Genomic DNA, 21,419 nt, shown 5'->3' with positions numbered 1-21,419 from the left:
AGTGGGGTCCTGTCCTCTATCAGAGCATTCCCTGTGTGTGGGCTGTGTGTCGGTACGATTGTGTCGACATGTATGAGGAGGAAAATGATGTGGAGGCGGAGCAATTGCCGGTAATGGTGATGTCACCCCCTAGGGAGTCGACACCTGAGTGGATGAACTTATGGAAGGACTTACGTGATAGTGTCAGCTCTTTACAAAAGACAGTTGATGACATGAGACAGCCGGCTACTCAGCTTGTGCCTGTCCAGGCGTCTCAAAGGCCATCAGGGGCTCTAAAACGCCCGTTACCTCAGATGGCAGATACAGACGCCGACACGGATACTGACTCCAGTAGGGCCACACGTTACATGATTGAGGCAATGAAAGATGTTTTACACATTTCTGATAGTACAAGTACCACTAAAAAGGGTATTATGTTTGGTGAGAAAAAACTACCCGTAGTTTTTCCTGCATCTGATGAATTAAATGAAGTGTGTGATGAAGCGTTGGTTTCCCCCGATAAAAAACTGATAATTCCTAAAAAGTTATTGGCATCATACCCTTTCCCGCCAGAGGATAGGGCACGTTGGTAAACACCCCCTAGGGTGGATAAAGCGCTCACACGCTTGTCAAAACAAGTGGCACTACCGTCTCCTGATACGGCCGCCCTTAAGGAACCTGCTGACAGAAAGCAAGAGAATATCCTAAAATGTATATACACACATACTGGTGTTATACTGCGACCAGCAATCGCCTCAGCCTGGATGTGCAGTGCTGGGGTGGCTTGGTCGGATTCCCTGACTGACAATATTGATACCCTGGATAGGGATAGTATATTACTGACTATAGAGCATTTAAAAGATGCATTTTTATATATGCGTGATGCACAGAGGGATATTTGCCGACTGGCATCAAGAGTAAGTGCGCTGTCCATTTCTGCCAGAAGGGGGTTATGGACGCGGCAGTGGTCAGGTGATGCGGATTCCAAAAGGCATATGGAAGTATTACCTTATAAAGGGGAGGAGTTATTTGGGGTAGGTCTATCAGACCTGGTGGCCACCGCGACTGCTGGGAAATCCACATTTTTACCCCAGGTAGCCTCTCAACATAAGAAGACGCCGTATTATCAGGCGCAGTCCTTTCGGCCCCATAAGGGTAAGAGGGCAAAAGGCTCCTCTTTTCTGCCCCGTGGCAGAGGAAGAGGAAAAAGGCTGCAGCAGACAGCCAGTTCCCAGGAACAGAAGCCCTCTCCCGCTTCTGCCAAGTCCTCAGCATGACGCTGGGGCTTTACAAGCGGACTCGGGTACGGTAGGGGCCCGTCTCAAGAATTTCAGCGCGCAGTGGGCTCACTCACAAGTGGACCCCTGGATCCTTCAGGTGGTATCTCAGGGGTACAAATTGGAATTCGAGACGTCTCCCCCTCGCCGTTTCCTAAAGTCTGCTTTACCGACGTCTCCCTCCGACAGGGAGGCGGTATTGGAAGCCATTCACAAGCTGTATTCCCAGCGGGTGATAATCAAGGTACCCCTCCTGCAACAGGGAAAGGGGTATTATTCCACACTGTTTGTGGTACCGAAGCCGGACGGCTCGGTGAGACCTATTTTAAATCTAAAATCTTTGAACACTTACATACAGAGGTTCAAATTCAAGATGGGGTCACTCAGAGCAGTGATAGCGAACCTGGAAGAAGGGGATTATATGGTGTCTCTGGACATCAAGGATGCTTACCTCCATGTCCCAATTTACCCTTCTCATCAAGGGTACCTCAGGTTTGTGGTACAGAACTGCCACTATCAGTTTCAGACGCTGCCATTTGGATTGTCCACGGCGCCCCGGGTCTTTACCAAAGTAATGGCCGAAATGATGATACTCCTTCGAAAGAAAGGAGTTTTGATTATCCCTTACTTGGACGATCTCCTGATAAGGGCAAGATCCAGGGAACAGTTGGTAGTCGGAGTAGCACTATCTCAAGTAGTGCTGCGGCAACACGGTTGGATTCTCAATATCCCAAAATCGCAGCTGATCCCGACGACACGTCTTCTATTCCTTGGAATGATCCTGGACACAGTCCAGAAAAAGGTGTTTCTCCCGGAAGAGAAAGCCAGGGAGTTATCCGAGCTAGTCAGAAACCTACTAAAACCAGGCCAAGTATCAGTGCATCAATGCACAAGGGTCCTGGGAAAAATGGTGGCTTCCTACGAAGCAATCCCGTTCGGCAGATTCCACGCAAGAACATTCCAGTGGGACCTGCTGGACAAATGGTCCGGATCGCATCTTCAGATGCATCAGCGGATAACCCTGTCTCCAAGGACAAGGGTGTCTCTACTGTGGTGGTTGCAGAGTGCTCATCTTCTCGAGGGCCGCAGATTCGGCATTCAGGACTGGGTCCTGGTGACCACAGATGCCAGCCTGCGAGGCTGGGGAGCAGTCACACAGGGAAAAAATTTCCAGGGCTTGTGGTCAAGCCTGGAGACATCACTTCACATAAATATTCTGGAGTTGAGAGCCATTTACAATGCTCTAAGCCAAGCAAGACCTCTGCTTCAAGGTCTGCCGATACTGATCCAGTCGGACAACATCACGGCAGTCGCCCACGTAAACAGACAGGGCGGCACAAGACGCAGGAGGGCAATGGCAGAAGTTGCAAGGATTCTTCGCTGGGCGGAAAATCATGCGATAGCACTGTCAGCAGTGTTCATTCCGGGAGTGGACAACTGGGAAGCAGACTTCCTCAGCAGGCACGACCTCCACCCGGGAGAGTGGGGACTTCACCCAGAAGTCTTCCACATGATTGTAAACCGTTGGGAAAAACCAAAGGTGGACATGATGGCGTCCCGCCTCAACAAAAAACTGGACAGGTATTGCGCCAGGTCAAGGGACCCTCAGGCAATAGCTGTGGACGCTCTGGTAACACCGTGGGTGTTTCAGTCAGTAAGTGTATGTGTTCCCTCCTTTGCCTCTCATACCCAAGGTACTGAGAATTATAAGACGGAGAGGAGTGAGAACTATACTCGTGGCTCCGGATTGGCCAAGAAGGACTTGGTACCCGGAACTTCAAGAGATGCTCACAGAGGACCCATGGCCTCTACCTCTAAGAAGGGACCTGCTCCAGCAAGGACCCTGTCTGTTCCAAGACTTACCGCGGCTGCGTTTGACGGCATGGCGGTTGAACGCCGGATCCTGAAAGAGAAAGGCATTCCGGAGGAAGTCATCCCTACCCTGATCAAAGCCAGGAAGGATGTAACCATAAAGCATTATCACCGCATTTGGCGGAAATACGTTGCTTGGTGCGAGGCCAGGAAGGCCCCTACGGAGGAATTTCAACTGGGTCGATTCCTACATTTCCTGCAAACAGGAGTGTCTATGGGCCTCAAATTGGGATCCATAAAGGTTCAGATTTCGGCCCTGTCGATTTTCTTCCAGAAAGAACTGGCTTCAGTGCCTGAAGTTCAGACGTTTGTCAAGGGGGTGCTGCATATACAGCCTCCTTTTGTGCCTCCAGTGGCACCTTGGGATCTCAATGTCGTTTTGGGGTTCCTAAAATGACATTGGTTTGAACCACTTAAATCTGTGGATTTAAAATATCTCACGTGGAAAGTGGTCATGTTGTTGGCCTTGGCTTCGGCCAGGCGCGTGTCAGAATTGGTGGCTTTATCCTGTAAAAGCCCTTACCTGATTTTTCATACGGACAGGGCAGAATTGAGGACTCGTCCTCAATTTCTCCCTAAGGCGGTTTCAGCGTTTCACCTGAACCAGCCTATTGTGGTACCTGCGGCTACTAGGGACTTGGAAGACTCCCAAGTTGCTGGACGTAGTCAGGGCCCTGAAAATATATGTTTCCAGGACGGCTGGAGTCAGAAAATCTGACTCGCTGTTTATTCTGTATGCACCCAACAAGCTGGGTGCTCCTGCTTCTAAGCAGACTATTGCTCGTTGGATTTGTAGTACAATTCAGCTTGCACATTCTGTGGCAGGCCTGCCACAGCCAAAATCTGTAAAAGCCCATTCCACACGGAAGGTGGGCTCTTCTTGGGCGGCTGCCCGAGGGGTCTCGGCTCTACAACTTTGCCGAGCAGCTACTTGGTCAGGGGCAAATACGTTTGCTAAATTCTACAAATTTGATACCCTGGCTGAGGAGGACCTGGAGTTCTCTCATTCGGTGCTGCAGAGTCATCCGCACTCTCCCGCCCGTTTGGGAGCTTTGGTATAATCCCCATGGTCCTTACGGAGTTCCCAGCATCCACTAGGACGTCAGAGAAAATAAGAATTTACTTACCGATAATTCTATTTCTCGTAGTCCGTAGTGGATGCTGGGCGCCCATCCCAAGTGCGGATTGTCTGCAATACTTGTACATAGTTATTGTTAACTAATTCGGGTTATTGTTATTGTGAGCCATCTTTCCAGAGGCTCCTCTGTTATCATGCTGTTAACTGGGTTCATATCACAAGTTGTACGGTGTGATTGGTGTGGCTGGTATGAGTCTTACCCGGGATTCATGAATCCTTCCTTATTGTGTACGCTCGTCCGGGCCCAGTATCCTAACTGAGGCTTGGAGGAGGGTCATAGGGGGAGGAGCCAGTGCACACCAGGTAGTCCTAAAGCTTTACTTTTGTGCCCAGTCTCCTGCGGAGCCGCTATTCCCCATGGTCCTTACGGAGTTCCCAGCATCCACTACGGACTACGAGAAATAGAATTATCGGTAAGTAAATTCTTATTTTCTTGGTGTGAGGCCAGGAATGCTCCTACGGAAGAATTCCACCTGGGCCGTTTTCTTCACTTCCTACAAACTGGAGTGAATTTGGGCCTAAAATTATGCTCCATTAAAAGTTCAGATTTCGGCCTTTATCCATTTTCTTTCAAAAGGTATTGGCCTCATTACCTGAAGTACAGACTTTTGTGAAGGGAGTACTGCATATTCAGCCTCCTTTTGTACCTCCGGTGGCGCCTTGGGACCTTAACGTGGTGTTAAGTTTCCTTAAGTCACATTGGTTTGAACCACTTGAGACAGTGGATTTGAAATATCTCACCTGGAAGGTGGTCATGTTGTTAGCCTTGGCTTCGGCTAGGCGAGTTTCGGAATTGGCGGCTTTATCACATAAAAGCCCCTATCTGGTTTTCCATATGGATAGAGCGGAATTGCGGACCCGTCCTCAATTCCTGTCTAATGTGGTCTCATCCTTTCATATGAACCAACCTATTGTCGTGCCTGTGGCTACGCGTGACTTGGAGGATTCCGAGTCCCTTGATGTGGTCAGGGCTTTGAAAATTTACGTGGCCAGAACGGCTAGGATCAGAAAAACAGAAGCACTGTTTATCCTGTATGCAGCCAACAAGGTTGGCGGCCCTGCTTCAAAGCAGACTATTGCTCGCTGGATCTGGAACACGATTCAGCAGGCGCATTCTACGGCAGGATTGCCGTTCCCAAAATCGGTTAAGGCCCATTCCACTAGGAAGGTGGGCTCGTCTTGGGCGGCTGCCCGAGGGGTCTCGGCACTACAGCTGTGCCGAGCTGCTACTTGGTCGGGGTCAAACACCTTTGCAAAGTTCTATAAGTTTGTTACCCTGGCTGAGGAGGACCTCCTGTTTGCTCGGTCGGTGCTGCAGAGTCATCCGCACTCTCCCACCCGTTTGGGAGCTTTGGTATAATCCCCATGGTCCTTACGGAGTCCCAGCATCCTCTAGGATGTTAGAGAAAATAAGATTTTAAACCTACCGGTAAATATTTTTCTCGTAGTCCGTAGAGGATGCTGGGCGCCCGTCCCAAGTGCAGACTACGTCTGCAAGACTTGTATATAGTTATTGCTTACATAAGGGTTATGTTATAGTTTCATCGGTCTTGGACTGATGCTATGTTGTTTTTCATACTGTTAACTGGGTAGTATATCACAAGTTATACGGTGTGATTGGTGTGGCTGGTATGAATCTTGCCCTTGGATTACAAAAATCCTTTCCTTGTACTGTCCGTCTCCTCTGGTCACAGTTTCTTTAACTGAGGTCTGGAGGAGGGGCATAGAGGGACGAGCCAGTGCACACCCAGAGTCAAAGTCTTTCTTAAAGTGCTCATGTCTCCTGCGGAGCCCGTCTATCCCATGGTCCTTACGGATTCCCAGCATCCTCTACGGACTACGAGAAAAAGATTTACCGGTAGGTTTAAAATCTTATTTTATTTAATCAATGAAAGAGACACCTGTCTGTAATAACATAACAGCAGGTCTTTTAAACTATATGGCAACAATGTAGTAAGGAGCTGGGGGCTGCAAGTGATGACTTGAACGGCCGCTTGCAGCCCCATCTGACACCCATCACTGATCACTGATATAATTGATTACATTTTCTACTGCAGATTATTCTGGAATCAAAGCCCAATGCAGGTTACAGAAGGGTAGGTAATTGTTGCCCTTAGAAGTTTCTAGACCACGTATTAAAATGGCATATTTCTTTTTTCCCTACACAGTGGCCAACGTTTTACGGAAAACATAATTTATTATCTAGAAATGTTTAATGCATCATTGATGCACAAGTAACCGTTTTCTTTGAAACATTTCCTATAGTTTTATGGTTTCAACGCTCTGGCAAAACATTTTGTTCACATATTGGGCTAAATGTAATAAAATCTGAGTTGGCCGAAGGTGCGGAACTCCCGACCGAACTCAGACGTTTTTTTTAAAGCAGCAATTATATACAACGCATTGTTTTGCCTTGTAAATATTTGCCGCTTTAAAAAAACCTCCAAGTTCGGCCGGGAACCCGCACCACCGGCCAACTCTGATTCATTACATCCGACTCCGTGTAAGTATAATTTATTTTGCTGTTTTTCAGCACTGAATCGGCTAAAGCAATAAAGCCGATTGATCGCAAGTCTGTCCATCAGATCTGCTCAGGTCAAGTAGTGTTGAGTCTATCTACTGCAGTGAAAGAGCTACTGGAGAACAGCATCGATGCAGGAGCCACAAGTATTGGTAAGGTGTTTTTTGTGGAATTTATAACCAATCTGTTTGCAGACCCAAGAGGTGCACCTTTAACGCAGGTTTTTTGATACTTGACTATTAAGGTTTCCATAATACTGGAAAAATTAATCATTTAAAGTTTATACCAAACATGTTTACAGTAACATTTGGGACTAAAATGTGCAGTAAGACTACATTACAAATTGGTGTTATATGCTGAGAATGCACTTCTGAGTTTCTGCTTTAAAATATAAAACGCCTGTTACAGATTTATTTTTTATATTAACCTTAAGTTTGTACATAGTGTGTGACAGTGCCACAATCTCGTAGATAGGAAAGCACATCATTTACAATTATGGGGTGTATTCAATACCTGTCGGATCCTTTCCGACAGAAAGTATCTAACAGGTAACTATTCAATGAGTTGGCCAAATCCGACTGTCGGATTTGTCCGCTCCTGACAGCCGCTGCTCACGCATCCATGCCGCTTGGTCCCAACAGCCGCTCCCCATTCCTCAGCCATCCACGCCGCTCCGTCCCTGCTGATCTGTCCCCCGTCTCATCTCCCTGGTTCTGACATTGTCAATCCGACCTGTCTGATTTGGCCGCGGAACATGTGGATCCGCGGCTAATCCGACAATCCACGTTGTTTCCGACAAGACTGGAATTCCCGATTTGTCGGAAAAAATGGCCCGGCATTGAATAGGTCAGAACCTCTTCTGATCTAAATCTGTTGGAAGCTGCCGTCTTTGCGACAAGACGGCAGCTTTCGACACTTATTGAATATACCTCTATGCTGTAAACTGTTCTGTTTTAAAAACAAGGGATCAATAAGGCAATTCATACTCCCTTCAGAAAACGATTATTTCAGCTTGGTCCTACTTTACTTTGTTACAACTATGTTTTTTTTTTTTCCTCTCAAAAGATCTCTAAGGGGGGTATCCTATTAGCAGCGGTAATTTTCAGCTGCTAAAAGGTTCGCCAGGGGCTATCCAATTAGCCCCGATGTGGCGGGCTTCTCTCCCCCCACCCAATAACAGCACTTATTGGGGTTTATGGTTCGGGTGCCTTAGGCACAGAAAAGATAATCCGCAATAAGGAGCCAGAATAACACATGGGATTGGGAATTTATCCCGGATTCTATGTGTTATCGTACGCTCGCGGCTCTGTTTTCTGCCGATAAAACCGGACTCTAATTGGATTTCATGATAATGACCATCAGTCAAAAACTACGATATCAGGCTGTTTTTATCGGCAGAAAATAGAGTGCTTCTAATTGGCTACCCCCTAAACCTGAAATTTATAAAGATCATATAGAAACCAGGAGAAAAAAAATACATTAAGTGCAAACCTAGCAAGTGTGTTACAAAAGTGTTGCATACCCACTCTGTTACAGACAGCTGCAACTCCCAGCATGTCTTTAGGGCCTGATGGAAGTGAAGAATGCAGTAATTTGAGCTGCTGTGACATAATTAGCCCTGTCCCCATTTATGAATCCACAAAGTACTTTTCTGCCAAGCTATCAGTCACTCATACGTTCTACAGTATGTCAGAGAAACACCTCCATATTATCAATCATGGTGGCATATTGCACACAAGTGAAAGAGAACACCTTGCCATATTTTATGTATGTTATTCAGATTAGTAACACATAGCTGTTCATATAAAGTAATGGAAAATATGGACTTTGTTTCTCTGTAAAGTATATTTCTCTAACGTCCTAGTGGATGCTGGGGACTCCGAAAGGACCATGGGGAATAGCGGCTCCGCAGGAGACTGGGCACAAAGTAAAAGCTTTAGGACTAGCTGGTGTGCACTGGCTCCTCCCCCTATGACCCTCCTCCAAGCCTCAGTTAAGATTTTGTGCCCGAACGAGAAGGGTGCAATCTAGGTGGCTCTCCTGAGCTGCTTAGAGTAAAAGTTTAAATAGGTTTTTTTATTTTCAGTGAGACCTGCTGGCAACAGGCTCACTGCATCGAGGGACTAAGGGGAGAAGAAGCGAACTCACCTGCGTGCAGAGTGGATTGGGCTTCTTAGGCTACTGGACATTAGCTCCAGAGGGACGATCACAGGCCCAGCCATGGATGGGTCCCGGAGCCGCGCCGCCGGCCCCCTTACAGAGCCAGAAGAGTGAAGAACGGTGGGGGCCCGTCTCAAGAATTTCAGCGCGCAGTGGGCACACTCGCAAGTGGACCCCTGGATCCTGCAGGTAGTATCTCAGGGGTACAAATTGGAATTCGAGACGTCTCCCCCTCGCCGGTTCCTGAAGTCTGCTTTACCAACGTCTCCCCCCGACAGGGAGGCGGTATTGGAAGCCATTCACAAGCTGTATTCCCAGCAGGTGATAATCAAGGTACCCCTCCTACAACAGGGAAAGGGGTATTATTCCACGCTGTTTGTGGTACCGAAGCCGGACGGCTCGGTGAGACCCATTTTAAATCTGAAATCCTTGAACACTTACATAAAAAGGTTCAAGTTCAAGATGGAGTCACTCAGAGCAGCGATAGCGAACCTGGAAGAAGGGGACTATATGGTGTCTCTGGACATCAAGGATGCTTACCTCCATGTCCCAATTTGCCCTTCTCACCAAGGGTACCTCAGGTTTGTGGTACAGAACTGTCACTATCAGTTTCAGACGCTGCCGTTTGGATTGTCCACGGCACCCCGGGTCTTTACCAAGGTAATGGCCGAAATGATGATTCTTCTTCGAAGAAAAGGCGTCTTAATTATCCCTTACTTGGACGATCTCCTGATAAGGGCAAGGTCCAGAGAACAGTTAGAGGTCGGAGTAGCACTATCTCAAGTAGTACTACGACAGCACGGATAGATTCTAAATATTCCAAAATCACAGCTGATTCCGACGACACGTCTGCTGTTCCTAGGGATGATTCTGGACACAGTACAGAAAAAGGTGTTTCTCCCGGAGGAGAAAGCCAAGGAGTTATCCGACCTAGTCAGGAACCTCCTAAGACCAGGCCAAGTGTCAGTACATCAATGCACAAGGGTCCTGGGAAAGATGGTGGCTTCTTACGAAGCGATTCCATTCGGCAGATTCCACGCAAGAACTTTTCAGTGGGATCTGCTGGAAAAATGGTCCGGATCGCATCTTCAAATGCATCAGCGGATAACCCTGTCTCCAAGGACAAGGGTGTCTCTCCTGTGGTGGTTACAGAGTGCTCATCTCCTAGAGGGCCGCAGATTCGGCATTCAGGATTGGGTCCTGGTGACCACGGATGCCAGCCTGAGAGGCTGGGGAGCAGTCACACAGGGAAAAAATTTCCAGGGCTTGTGGTCAAGCATGGAAACGTCACTTCACATAAATATCCTGGAACTAAGGGCCATTTACAATGCCCTAAGTCAGGCAAGACCTCTGCTTCAGGGTCAGCCGGTGTTGATCCAGTCGGACAACATCACGGCAGTCGCCCACGTAAACAGACAGGGCGGCACAAGAAGCAGGAGGGCAATGATGGAAGTGGCAAGGATTCTCTTCGCTGGGCGGAGAATCATGTGATAACACTGTCAGCAGTGTTCATTCCGGGAGTGGACAACTGGGAAGCAGACTTCCTCAGCAGACACGATCTTCACCCGGGGGAGTGGGGACTTCACCCAGAAGTTTTCCACATGATTGTGAACCGTTGGGAAAAACCAAAGGTGGACATGATGGCGTCCCGCCTCAACAAAAAACTGGACAGATATTGCGCCAGGTCAAGGGACCCTCAGGCAATAGCTGTGGACGCTCTGGTAACACCGTGGGTGTACCAGTCAGTGTATGTGTTCCCTCCTCTTCCTCTCATACCAAAAGTACTGAGAATCATAAGAAGGAGAGGAGTAAAGACTATACTCGTGGCTCCGGATTGGCCAAGAAGGACTTGGTACCCGGAAATTCAAGAGATGCTCACGGAAGACCCGTGGCCTCTACCTCTAAGAAAGGACCTGCTCCAGCAGGGACCATGTCTGTTCCAAGACTTACCGCGGCTGCGTTTGACGGCATGGCGGTTGAACGCCGGATCCTGAAGGAAAAAGGCATTCCGGATGAAGTCATCCCTACCCTGATCAAAGCCAGGAAGGATGTAACCATACAACATTATCACCGTATTTGGCGTAAATATGTTGCGTGGTGCGAGGCCAGGAAGGCCCCTACAGAGGAATTTCAACTGGGTCGTTTCCTGCATTTCCTGCAAACAGGACTGTCTATGGGCCTCAAATTAGGGTCCATTAAGGTTCAAATTTCGGCCCTGTCAATATTCTTCCAAAAAGAACTGGCTTCTGTTCCTGAAGTTCAGACGTTTGTCAAGGGAGTACTGCATATACAGCCTCCTTTTGTGCCTCCAGTGGCACCTTGGGATCTCAATGTAGTTTTGGGATTCCTAAAATCACATTGGTTTGAACCACTCACCACTGTGGACTTAAAATATCTCACATGGAAAGTGGTAATGCTGTTAGCCCTGGCTTCAGCCAGGCGTGTCTCAGAATTGGCGGCTTTATCCTATAAAAGCCCTTACCTAATTTTTCATACGGACAGGGCAGAATTGAGGACTCGTCCTCAATTTCTTCCTAAGGTGGTTTCAGCATTTCACTTAAACCAGCCTATTGTGGTGCCTGCGGCTACTAGGGACTTGGAGGATTCCAAGTTGCTGGACGTAGTCAGGGCCCTGAAAATATATGTTTCCAGGACGGCTGGAGTCAGAAAATCTGATTCGCTGTTTATCCTGTATGCACCCAGCAAGCTGGGTGCTCCTGCTTCTAAGCAGACGATTGCTCGTTGGATTTGTAGTACAATTCAGCTTGCACATTCTGTGGCAGGCCTGCCACAGCCAAAATCTGTAAAAGCCCATTCCACACGGAAAGTGGGCTCATCTTGGGCGGCTGCCCGAGGGGTCTTGGCTTTACAACTTTGCCGAGCAGCTACTTGGTCTGGGGCAAACACGTTTGCTAAATTCTACAAATTTGATACCCTGGCTGAGGAGGACCTGGAGTTCTCTCATTCGGTGCTGCAGAGTCATCCGCACTCTCCCGCCCGTTTGGGAGCTTTGGTATAATCCCCATGGTCCTTTCGGAGTCCCCAGCATCCACTAGGACGTCAGAGAAAATAAGAATTTACTTACCGATAATTCTATTTCTCATAGTCCGTAGTGAATGCTGGGCGCCCATCCCAAGTGCGGATTGTCTGCATTACTTGTACATAGTTATTGTTACAAAAATCGGGTTATTGTTGTTGTGAGCCATCTTTCCAGAGGCTCCTTCTGTTATCATGCTGTTAACTGGGTTCAGATCACAAGTTGTACGGTGTGATTGGTGTGGCTGGTATGAGTCTTACCCGGGATTCAAAATCCTTCCTTATTGTGTACGCTCGTCCGGGCACAGTATCCTAACTGAGGCTTGGAGGAGGGTCATAGGGGGAGGAGCCAGTGCACACCAGCTAGTCCTAAAGCTTTTACTTTGTGCCCAGTCTCCTGCGGAGCCGCTATTCCCCATGGTCCTTTCGGAGTCCCCAGCATCCACTACGGACTATGAGAAATAGAATTATCGGTAAGTAAATTCTTATTTTCTCACCAACAACAGTGAAACAAACATGTTGATCTCCCTAAGAGCAAACAACAGCTTGAAAATAGGATTTTAATTACCTACTGGTAAATCCTTTTCTCGTCGTCCGTAGAGGATACTGGGATCCATTTAGTACCATGGGGTATTGATGGGTCCACTAGGAGCCATTGGCACTTTAAGAATTTGATAGTGTGGGCTGGCTCCTCCCTCTATGCCCTTCCTACTAGACGCAGTCTAGGAAACTGTGCCGAGGAGACGGACATACTTTGAGAGAAGGATATAAAAGGAAAGTGGTGAGATTCCGAACCAGCACACACAAACAAGAGGAAAGCCAAGCTAACCAAACTTGAAAACAGTAACAGCAACGGCTGAACCAACAATACTTAACCAAGTAACAGTGCAGGAAGAGCGAAGCACCAAGCGGGCACCCAGTATCCTGGCTTTACCGGTAGGTAATTAAAAACTTATTTTCTCTGACGTCCTAGTGGATGCTGGGAACTCCGTAAGGACCATGGGGAATAGCGGCTCCGCAGGAGACTGGGCACAAAAGTAAAGCTTTAGGACTACCTGGTGTGCACTGGCTCCTCCCCCTATGACCCTCCTCCAAGCCTCAGTTAGATTTTTGTGCCCGAACGAGAAGGGTGCACACTAGGGGCTCTCCTGAGCTGCTTAGTGAAAAGTTTAGTTTTAGGTTTTTTATTTTCAGTGAGACCTGCTGGCAACAGGCTCACTGCATCGAGGGACTAAGGGGAGAAGAACCGAACTCACCTGCGTGCAGAGTGGATTGGGCTTCTTAGGCTACTGGACACCATTAGCTCCAGAGGGATCGAACACAGGCCCAGCCATGGAGTCCGGTCCCAGAGCCGCGCCGCCGGCCCCCTTACAGAGCCAGAAGCAAGAAGAGGTCCGGAAAATCGGCGGCAGAAGACATCCTGTCTTCACCAAGGTAGCGCACAGCACTGCAGCTGTGCGCCATTGCTCCTCAGCACACTTCACACTTCGGTCACTGAGGGTGCAGGGCGCTAGGGGGGGGCGCCCTGAGCAGCAATAAAAAAACACCTTGGCTGGCGAAAATACATCACATATAGCCCCCAGGGCTATATGGATGAATTTTAACCCCTGCCAGATTACACTGAAAAACGGGAGAAAAGGCCGCCGAGAAAGGGGCGGAGCCTATCTCCTCAGCACACTGGCGCCATTTTCCCTCACAGCTCCGTTGGAGGGAAGCTCCCTGGCTCTCCCCTGCAGTCACTACACTACAGAAAGGGTTAAAAAAGAGAGGGGGGCACTAATTAGGCGCAGTATAAACAATACAGCAGCTATAAGGGGAAAAACACTTATATAAGGTTATCCCTGTATATATATAGCGCTCTGGTGTGTGCTGGCAAACTCTCCCTCTGTCTCCCCAAAGGGCTAGTGGGGTCCTGTCCTCTATCAGAGCATTCCCTGTGTGTGTGCTGTGTGTCGGTACGTTTGTGTCGACATGTATGAGGAGGAAAATGATGTGGAGGCGGAGCAAATTGCCTGTAATAGGGATGTCACCCCCTAGGGGGTCGACACCTGAGTGGATGAACTGCTGGAAGGAATTACATGACAGTGTCAGCTCTTTACAAAAGACAGTGATTGACATGAGACAGCCGGCTACTCAGCTTGTGCCTGTCCAGACGTCTCATAGGCCGTCAGGGGCTCTAAAGCGCCCGTTACCTCAGATGGCAAATACAGACGCCGACACGGATACTGACTCCAGTGTCGACGGTGAAGAGACAAATATGACTTCCAGTAGGGCCACACGTTACATGATTGAGGCAATGGAAAATGTTTTACACATTTCTGATAATACGAGTACCACCAATAGGGGTATTATGTTCAGTGAGGAAAAACTACCTGTAGTTTTCCTGAATCTGAGAAATTAAATGAGGTGTGTGATGAAGCGTGGGTTTCCCCCGATAAAAAAACTGATAATTTCTAAAAAGTTATTGGCATATATCCTTTCCCGCCAGAGGTTAGGGTGCGTTGGGAAACACCCCCTAGGGGGGATAAAGCGCTCACACGCTTGTCAAAACAAGGGCTCTACCCTCTCCTGAGATGGCCGCCCTTAAGGATCCTGCTGATAGAAAGCAGGAGGGTATCCTAAAATGTATTTACACACATACTGGTGTTATACTGCGACCAGCAATCGCCTCAGCCTGGATGTGCAGTGCTGGGTTGGCGTGGTCGGATTCCCTGACTGAAAATATTGATACCCTAGATAGGGACAGTATATTATTGCCTGTAGAGCATTTAAAAGATGCATTTCTATATATGGGTGATGCACAGCGGGATATTTGCCGACTGGCATCAAGAGTAAGTGCGCTGTCCATTTCTGCCAGAAGAGGGTTATGGACACGACAGTGGTCAGGTGATGTGGATTCCAAATGGCATATGGAAGTATTGCCTTATAAAGGGGAGGAGTTATTTGGGGTCGGTCTTTCAGACCTGGTGGCCACGGCAACAGCTGGGAAATCCACGTTTTTACCCCAGGTCGCCTCTCAACATAAGAAGACGCCGTATTATCAGGCGCAGTCCTTTCGTTCCCATAAGGGCACGTGGGCAAAAGGTTCCTCATTTCTGCCCCGTGACAGAGGGAGAGGGAAACGGCTGCAGAAATCGGCCAGTTCCCAGGAACAGAAGCCCTCTTCCGCCTCTGCCAAGCCCTCAGCATGACGCTGGGGCTTTACAAGCAGACAGGGAGGCAGTGTTGGAAGCCATTCACAAGCTGTATTCCCAGCAGGTGATAATTAAGGTACCCCTCCTGCAACAGGGAAAGGGGTATTACTCCACACTGTTGTGGTACCGAAGCCGGACGGCTCGGTGAGACCGATTTTAAATCTAAAATCTTTGAACACTTACATACAGAGGTTCAAATTCAAGAGAAGGGGACTACATGGTGTCTCTGGACATCAAGGATGCTTACCTTCATGTCCAAATTTACCCTTCTCACCAAGGGTACCTCAGGTTTGTGGTACAGAACTGTCACTATCAGTTTCACACGCTGCCGTTTGGATGGTCCACGGCACCCCGGGTCTTTACCAAGGTAATGGCCGAAATTATGATACTCCTTCGAAGGAAGGGAGTTTTTAGTTATCCCTTACTTGGACGATCTCCTGATAAGGGTAAGATCCTGGGAACAGTTGGAGGTCGGTGTAGCACTATCTCAGGTAGTGTTGCGACAGCACGATTGGATTCTCAATATTCCAAAATCGCAGCTGGTTCCGACGAATCGTCTTCTGTTCCTAGGGATGATTCTGGACACAGTTCAGAAAAAGGTGTTTCTCCCGGAGGAGAGAGCCAGGGAGTTATCCGAGCTAGTCAGGAACCTCCTAAAACCGAGCCAAGTCTCAGTGCATCAATGCACAAGGGTTCTGGGAAAAATGGTAGCTTCCTACGAAGCAAAGCCATTCGGCAGATTCCACGCAAGAACTTTCCAGTGGGACCTGCTGGACAAATGGTCCGGGTCGCATCTTAAGATGCATCAGCGGATAACCCGGTCACCAAGGACAAGGGTGTCCATCCTGTGGTGGTTGCAGAGTGCTCATCTTCTAGAGGGCCGCAGAGTCGGCATTCAGGACTGGGTCCTGGTGACCACGGATGCCAGCCTGCGAGGCTGGGGAGCAGTCACACAGGGAAAAAATTTCCAGGGCTTATGGTCAAGCCTGGAGACATCATTTCACATAAATATCCTGGAGCTAAGGGCCATTTACAATGCTCTCAGCTTAGCAAGACCTCTGCTTCAAGGTCAGCCGGTGTTGATCCAGTCGGACAACATCACGGCAGTCACCCATGTAAACAGACAGGGTGGCACAAGAAGCAGTCAATGGCAGAAGCTGCAAGGATTCTTCGCTGGGCGGAAAATCATGGGATAGCACTGTCAGCAGTATTCATTCCGGGAGTGGACAACTGGGAAGCAGACTTCCTCAGCAGGCACGGCCTCCAACCGGGAGAGTGGGGACTTCACAGAAGTCTTCCACATGATTGTAAACCATTGGGAAAAACCAAAGGTGGACATGATGGCGTCCCGCCTAAACAAAAAATTGGACAGGTATTGCGCCAGGTCAAGGGACCCTCAGGCAATAGCTGTGGACGCTCTGGTAACACCGTGGGTGTACCAGTCAGTGTATGTGTTCCCTCCTCTTCCTCTCATACCAAAAGTACTGAGAATTATAAGACGGAGGGGAGTAAGAACTATACTCGTGGCTCCGGATTGGCCAAGAAGGACTTGGTACCCGGAACTTCAAGAGATGCTCACGGAGGACCCGTGGCCTCTACCTCTAAGAAGGGACCTGCTCCAGCAAGGACCCTGTCTATTCCGAGACTTACCGCGGCTGCGTTTAACGGCAGGGCGGTTGAACGCCGGATCCTGAAGGAAAAAGGCATTCCGGATGAAGTCATCCCTACCCTGATCAAGCCAGGAAGGATGTAACCGCAAAGCATTATCACCGCATTTGGCGAAAATATGTTGCGGGGTGCGAGGCCAGTAAGGCCCCGATGGAGGAATTTTCAACTAGGTCGATTCCTGCATTTCCTGTAAACAGGAGTGTCTATGTGCCTAAAATTGGGGTCCATTAAGGTTCAAATTTCGGCCCTGTCAATTTTCTTCCAGAAAGAATTATCTTCAGTTCCTGAAGTTCAGACGTTTTGTAAAAGGGGTACTGCATATACAGCCTCCTTTTGTGCCTCCAGTGGCACCTTGGGATCTCAATGTAGTTTTGGGGTTCCTAAAGTCACATTGGTTTGAACCACTTGAGTCTGTGGAGTTAAAATATCTCACATGGAAAGTGGTCATGTTGTTGGCCCTGGCCTCGGCCAGGCGCGTGTCAGAATTGGGGGCTTTATCCTGTAAAGGCCCTTATCTGATCTTCCAGACAGGGCGGAATTGAGGACTCATCCTCAATTTCTCCCTAAGGTGTTTTCAGCGTTTCACGTGAACCAGCCTATTGTGGTACCTGCGGCTACTAGGGACTTGGAGGACTCCAAGTTGCTAACCGTAGTCAGGGCCCTGAAAATATATGTTTCCAGGACGGCTGGAGTCAGAAAATCTGACTCGCTGTTTATTCTGTATGCACCCAACAAGCTGGGTGCTCCTGCTTCTAAGCAGACTATTGCTCGTTGGATTTGTAGTACAATTCAGCTTGCACATTCTGTGGCAGGCCTGCCACAGCCAAAATCTGTAAAAGCCCATTCCACACGGAAAGGGGCTCATCTTGGGCGGCTGCCCGAGGGGTCTCGGCTTTACAACTTTGCCGAGCAGCTACTTGGTCAGGGGCAAACACGTTTGCTAAATTCTACAAATTTGATACCCTGGCTGAGGAGGACCTGGAGTTCTCTCATTCGGTGCTGCAGAGTCATCCGCACTCTCCCGCCCGTTTGGGAGCTTTGGTATAATCCCCATGGTCCTTACGGAGTTCCCAGCATCCACTAGGACGTCAGAGAAAATAAGAATTTACTTACCGATAATTCTATTTCTCATAGTCCGTAGTGGATGCTGGGCGCCCATCCCAAGTGCGGATTGTCTGCAATACTTGTACATAGTTATTGTTACAAAAATCGGGTTATTGTGGTTGTGAGCCATCTTTCCAGAGGCTCCTCTGTTATCATGCTGTTAACTGGATTCAGATCACAAGTTGTACGGTGTGATCGGTGTGGCTGGTATGAGTCTTACCCGGGATTCATAAATCCTTCCTTATTGTGTACGCTCGTCCGGGCACAGTATCCTAACTGAGGCTTGGAGGAGGGTCATAGGGGGAGGAGCCAGTGCACACCAGGTAGTCCTAAAGCTTTACTTTTGTGCCCAGTCTCCTGCGGAGCCGCTATTGCCCATGGTCCTTACGGAGTTCCCAGCATCCACTACGGACTATGAGAAATAGAATTATCGGTAAGTAAATTCTTATTTTCTCTTACGTCCTAGAGGATAATAGGGTCCATTTAGTACCATGGGGAAGTACCAAAGCTCCCAAACCGGGTGGGGGAGTGCTGAGGTTCCTGTAGAACTGATTGACCAAACTGAAGGTCCTCAGAGGCCAAAGTATCGAACGTGTAGAACTTGGCAAACGTGTTTGAACCAGACCAAGTAGCTGCTCAGCAGAGCTGTAAAGCCGAGACACCACGGGCAGCCGACCAAGAAGAACCCACCGACCTAGTAGAGTGAGCCTGTACAGATTTTGGAACCGGCAATCCTGCTGTGGAATAAGCATGCTGGATAGTGATGTAGGTAAAAATAAGGAAAAACTCGTGCGCAATACAGCAGCTGGAAGAGACACACTTTCCTGAAGGATCCCTCTCCCTTCACCATAAGTGCACATGCTGGATAGTGAGCCTGATCCAGCGTGCAATGAACTGCTTCGAAGCAGGACACCCAATCTTATTGGGATCATAAAGAACAAACAGCGCGTCCGATTTTCTGTGACAAGCTGTTCACTTTGCAAAGCCCTCACAGCATCCAAAGACTTTAAAGTAGCAGAGGTGTCTGTAACCACCGGAACCACGATAGGTTGGTTGATGTGAAATGCAGACACCACTTTGGGAAGAAATTGCTGACGAGTTCTGAGTTCAGCTCTATCCTCATGGAAAATTAAATAGGAGCTCTTGTGAGACGACGCCCCCAGCTCTGACACACACGTCGCCGAAGCCAAGGCCAACAGTGTGACAGTCTTCCACGTAAGATATTTTATGTCTACCTCCGGTAATGGTTCAAACCAGTCCGATTGGTGGAACTGCAGCACCAAATTGAGATCCCAAGGGGCCGTGGGAGGCACAAAGGGAGGTTGGATGTGCAGAACACCCTTCAAGAACGTCTAGACCTCAGGGAGAGAAGCCAATTGTTTCTGAAAGAAAATGGCTAAGGCCGAAATCTGGACTTTTATGGAGTCCAGACGGAGGCCCACATCCACACCTGCCTGCAGAAAAAGCAGGAAACATCCCTGATGAAATTCCACCGCAGAATAATTTCTGCTTTCACACCAAGAGACGTAATTCTTCCAAATACGGTGGTAATGGGATGTTACCCCCTTCCTGGCTTGGATCATAGTCGGGATAACCTTGTCGGGGATCCCTCTCCTGGCTTGAATCAGCCGTTCAACTTCCATGCCGTCAAATTTAGCCGCGGTAAGTCTTGATAGACTGGGCCTTGTTGCAGAAGATCCTCGCGAAAAGGTAGAGGCCACGGATCTTCGAGGAGCATCTCCAGAAGGTCCGCGTACCATGCCCTTCTTGGCCAGTCCGGGGCAATGAGTATTGCTTGAACCTTTTCCCTTTTTATTCTTTAATCCTTGGGATTAGAGGAAGTGGAAGAAACACGTACACAATCTGATAGACCCATGGAGTCGTCAGAGCGCCCACCGCCACTGCCTGTGGGTCTCTCGACCTGGAACAATACCGCTTGAGCTTCTTGTTGAGACGAGAGGCCATCATGTCGATTTGTGGATATCCCCACCGACGTGTCAAACCTGAACACCTTGGGTGAAGGCTCCACTCCCCCGGGTGCAGGTCATGTCTGCTGAGGAAGTCTGCTCCCCAGTTGTCTACTCTCGGAATGAAGAATGCTGACAACTCCACAGCATGTCTTTCTGCCCAGAGGAAAATTCTTGACACCTCTGACATTACTGCTCTGCTTTTTGTTTCACCCTGTCTGTTTATGTACGTTACTGCCGTCACATTGTCCAACTGGACCTGAATGGCGTGATCTTGAAGAAGATATGAGGCCTGCAGAAGGGCGCTGTATATGACCCTGTGTTCCAGAATGTTGATTGGAAGGATGACTTCCTGACTTGACCATCTTCATTGAAACTGCACCCCCTGGGTGATTGCTACCCAACCTCTGAGGCTTGCGTCTGTGGTTAACAGAATCCAATTTGAATTCTGAACCTCCGACCCACGACGAGGTGAGAAGTCTGTAGCCACCACAGAAGGGAGATCCTGGCTTTTGGCGACAGGCGGATCCTCTGGTGCATGTTAAGATGCGATTCGGACCATTTGTCCAACAGATTGAGCTGGAAGGGTCTTGTGTTTAACCTTCCGTATTGAAGCGCCTCGTAAGAGGCCACCATTTTCCCCAGAAGGCGAATGCATAGATGCACAGATATCTGGGTTGGCTTCAGGACATCCCGAACCATTGACTGGATTACTAATGCCTTTTCCAGCTGAAAAAGGAACACCTTCTGCAACTCCGTGTCCATTATCATTCCCAGGAATGGAAGCCTCCGTGTTGGCTCTAGGTGAGATTTCGGAGGGTTCAGAATCCACCTGTTATTCTGGAGAAGTCTTGTTGAGAGACCACTGCTGTCTGGCAACCTCATCCTGGACGGCGCCTTTATCAGAAGATCATCCAGGTACGGAATTATGTTCACTGCTTGCTTGCGTAGTAAAAACATCTCTGCCATCACTTTGGGGAACACCCTCGGTGCCGTGGAGAGACCAAATGGCAGGGCCTGGAACTGGTAGTGACAGTCCTGCAGTGCAAACCGTAGATAAGCCTGATGAGGTGGCCAGATCGGAATGTGAAGGTACGCATCCTTGATATCCAGAGATCACCACTCTCAGAGACTCCATCTTGAATTTGAACACTCGTAAGTACGGGTTCAACAACTTGAGGTTCTGAATCGGCCTTACCGAACCGTCCGATTTCGGTACTACAAATAAGTTGGAATAGTATCCCTTGGTTTGTAGATGAGGTGGAACTGGAACAATGATGTGAGTCTGTACCAGTATTTGAATGGCGTCCTGTAAAGTTATACTTGCCTCTTGTGAAGCTAATAAGCCTGATTTGAATAATCTGTGAGGTGGGAGCTCTTGGAACTCCAGTGTAGCCCTGGGAAATAAGATCTATGACCCAGGGATTCTGGCACGTACTTGTCCAGGTGTGACTGAAGAATTTTAGTCGGGCTCCCACCTGCCAGTCTTCCAGGCATCGCGGT

The 21,419-nt window shown here is 48.7% G+C and overlaps 1 protein-coding gene across 2 annotated transcripts in view; it reads left to right on the top strand.

The window, feature by feature from the left end:
- The window catches only part of PMS2 (PMS1 homolog 2, mismatch repair system component), a 292,359-nt gene that overhangs the window by 33,662 nt on the left and 237,278 nt on the right, over positions 1-21,419 (top strand). The window contains exons 2-3 of one of the 2 annotated variants that reach the window (XM_063934475.1): positions 6,324-6,362; positions 6,800-6,939. In XM_063934475.1, the coding sequence (XP_063790545.1) occupies positions 6,346-6,362; positions 6,800-6,939 (157 nt within the window). In that variant the 5' untranslated portion in view covers positions 6,324-6,345. The remainder of the gene's footprint in view (positions 1-6,323; positions 6,363-6,799; positions 6,940-21,419) is intronic. The other variant, XM_063934476.1, reaches the window with a different exon arrangement.

The sequence above is a fragment of the Pseudophryne corroboree genome, chromosome 7, assembly GCF_028390025.1.
Source record: "Pseudophryne corroboree isolate aPseCor3 chromosome 7, aPseCor3.hap2, whole genome shotgun sequence".
NCBI lineage: Eukaryota > Metazoa > Chordata > Amphibia > Anura > Myobatrachidae > Pseudophryne > Pseudophryne corroboree.
This window is presented reverse-complemented; position numbering and strand designations above follow the sequence as displayed.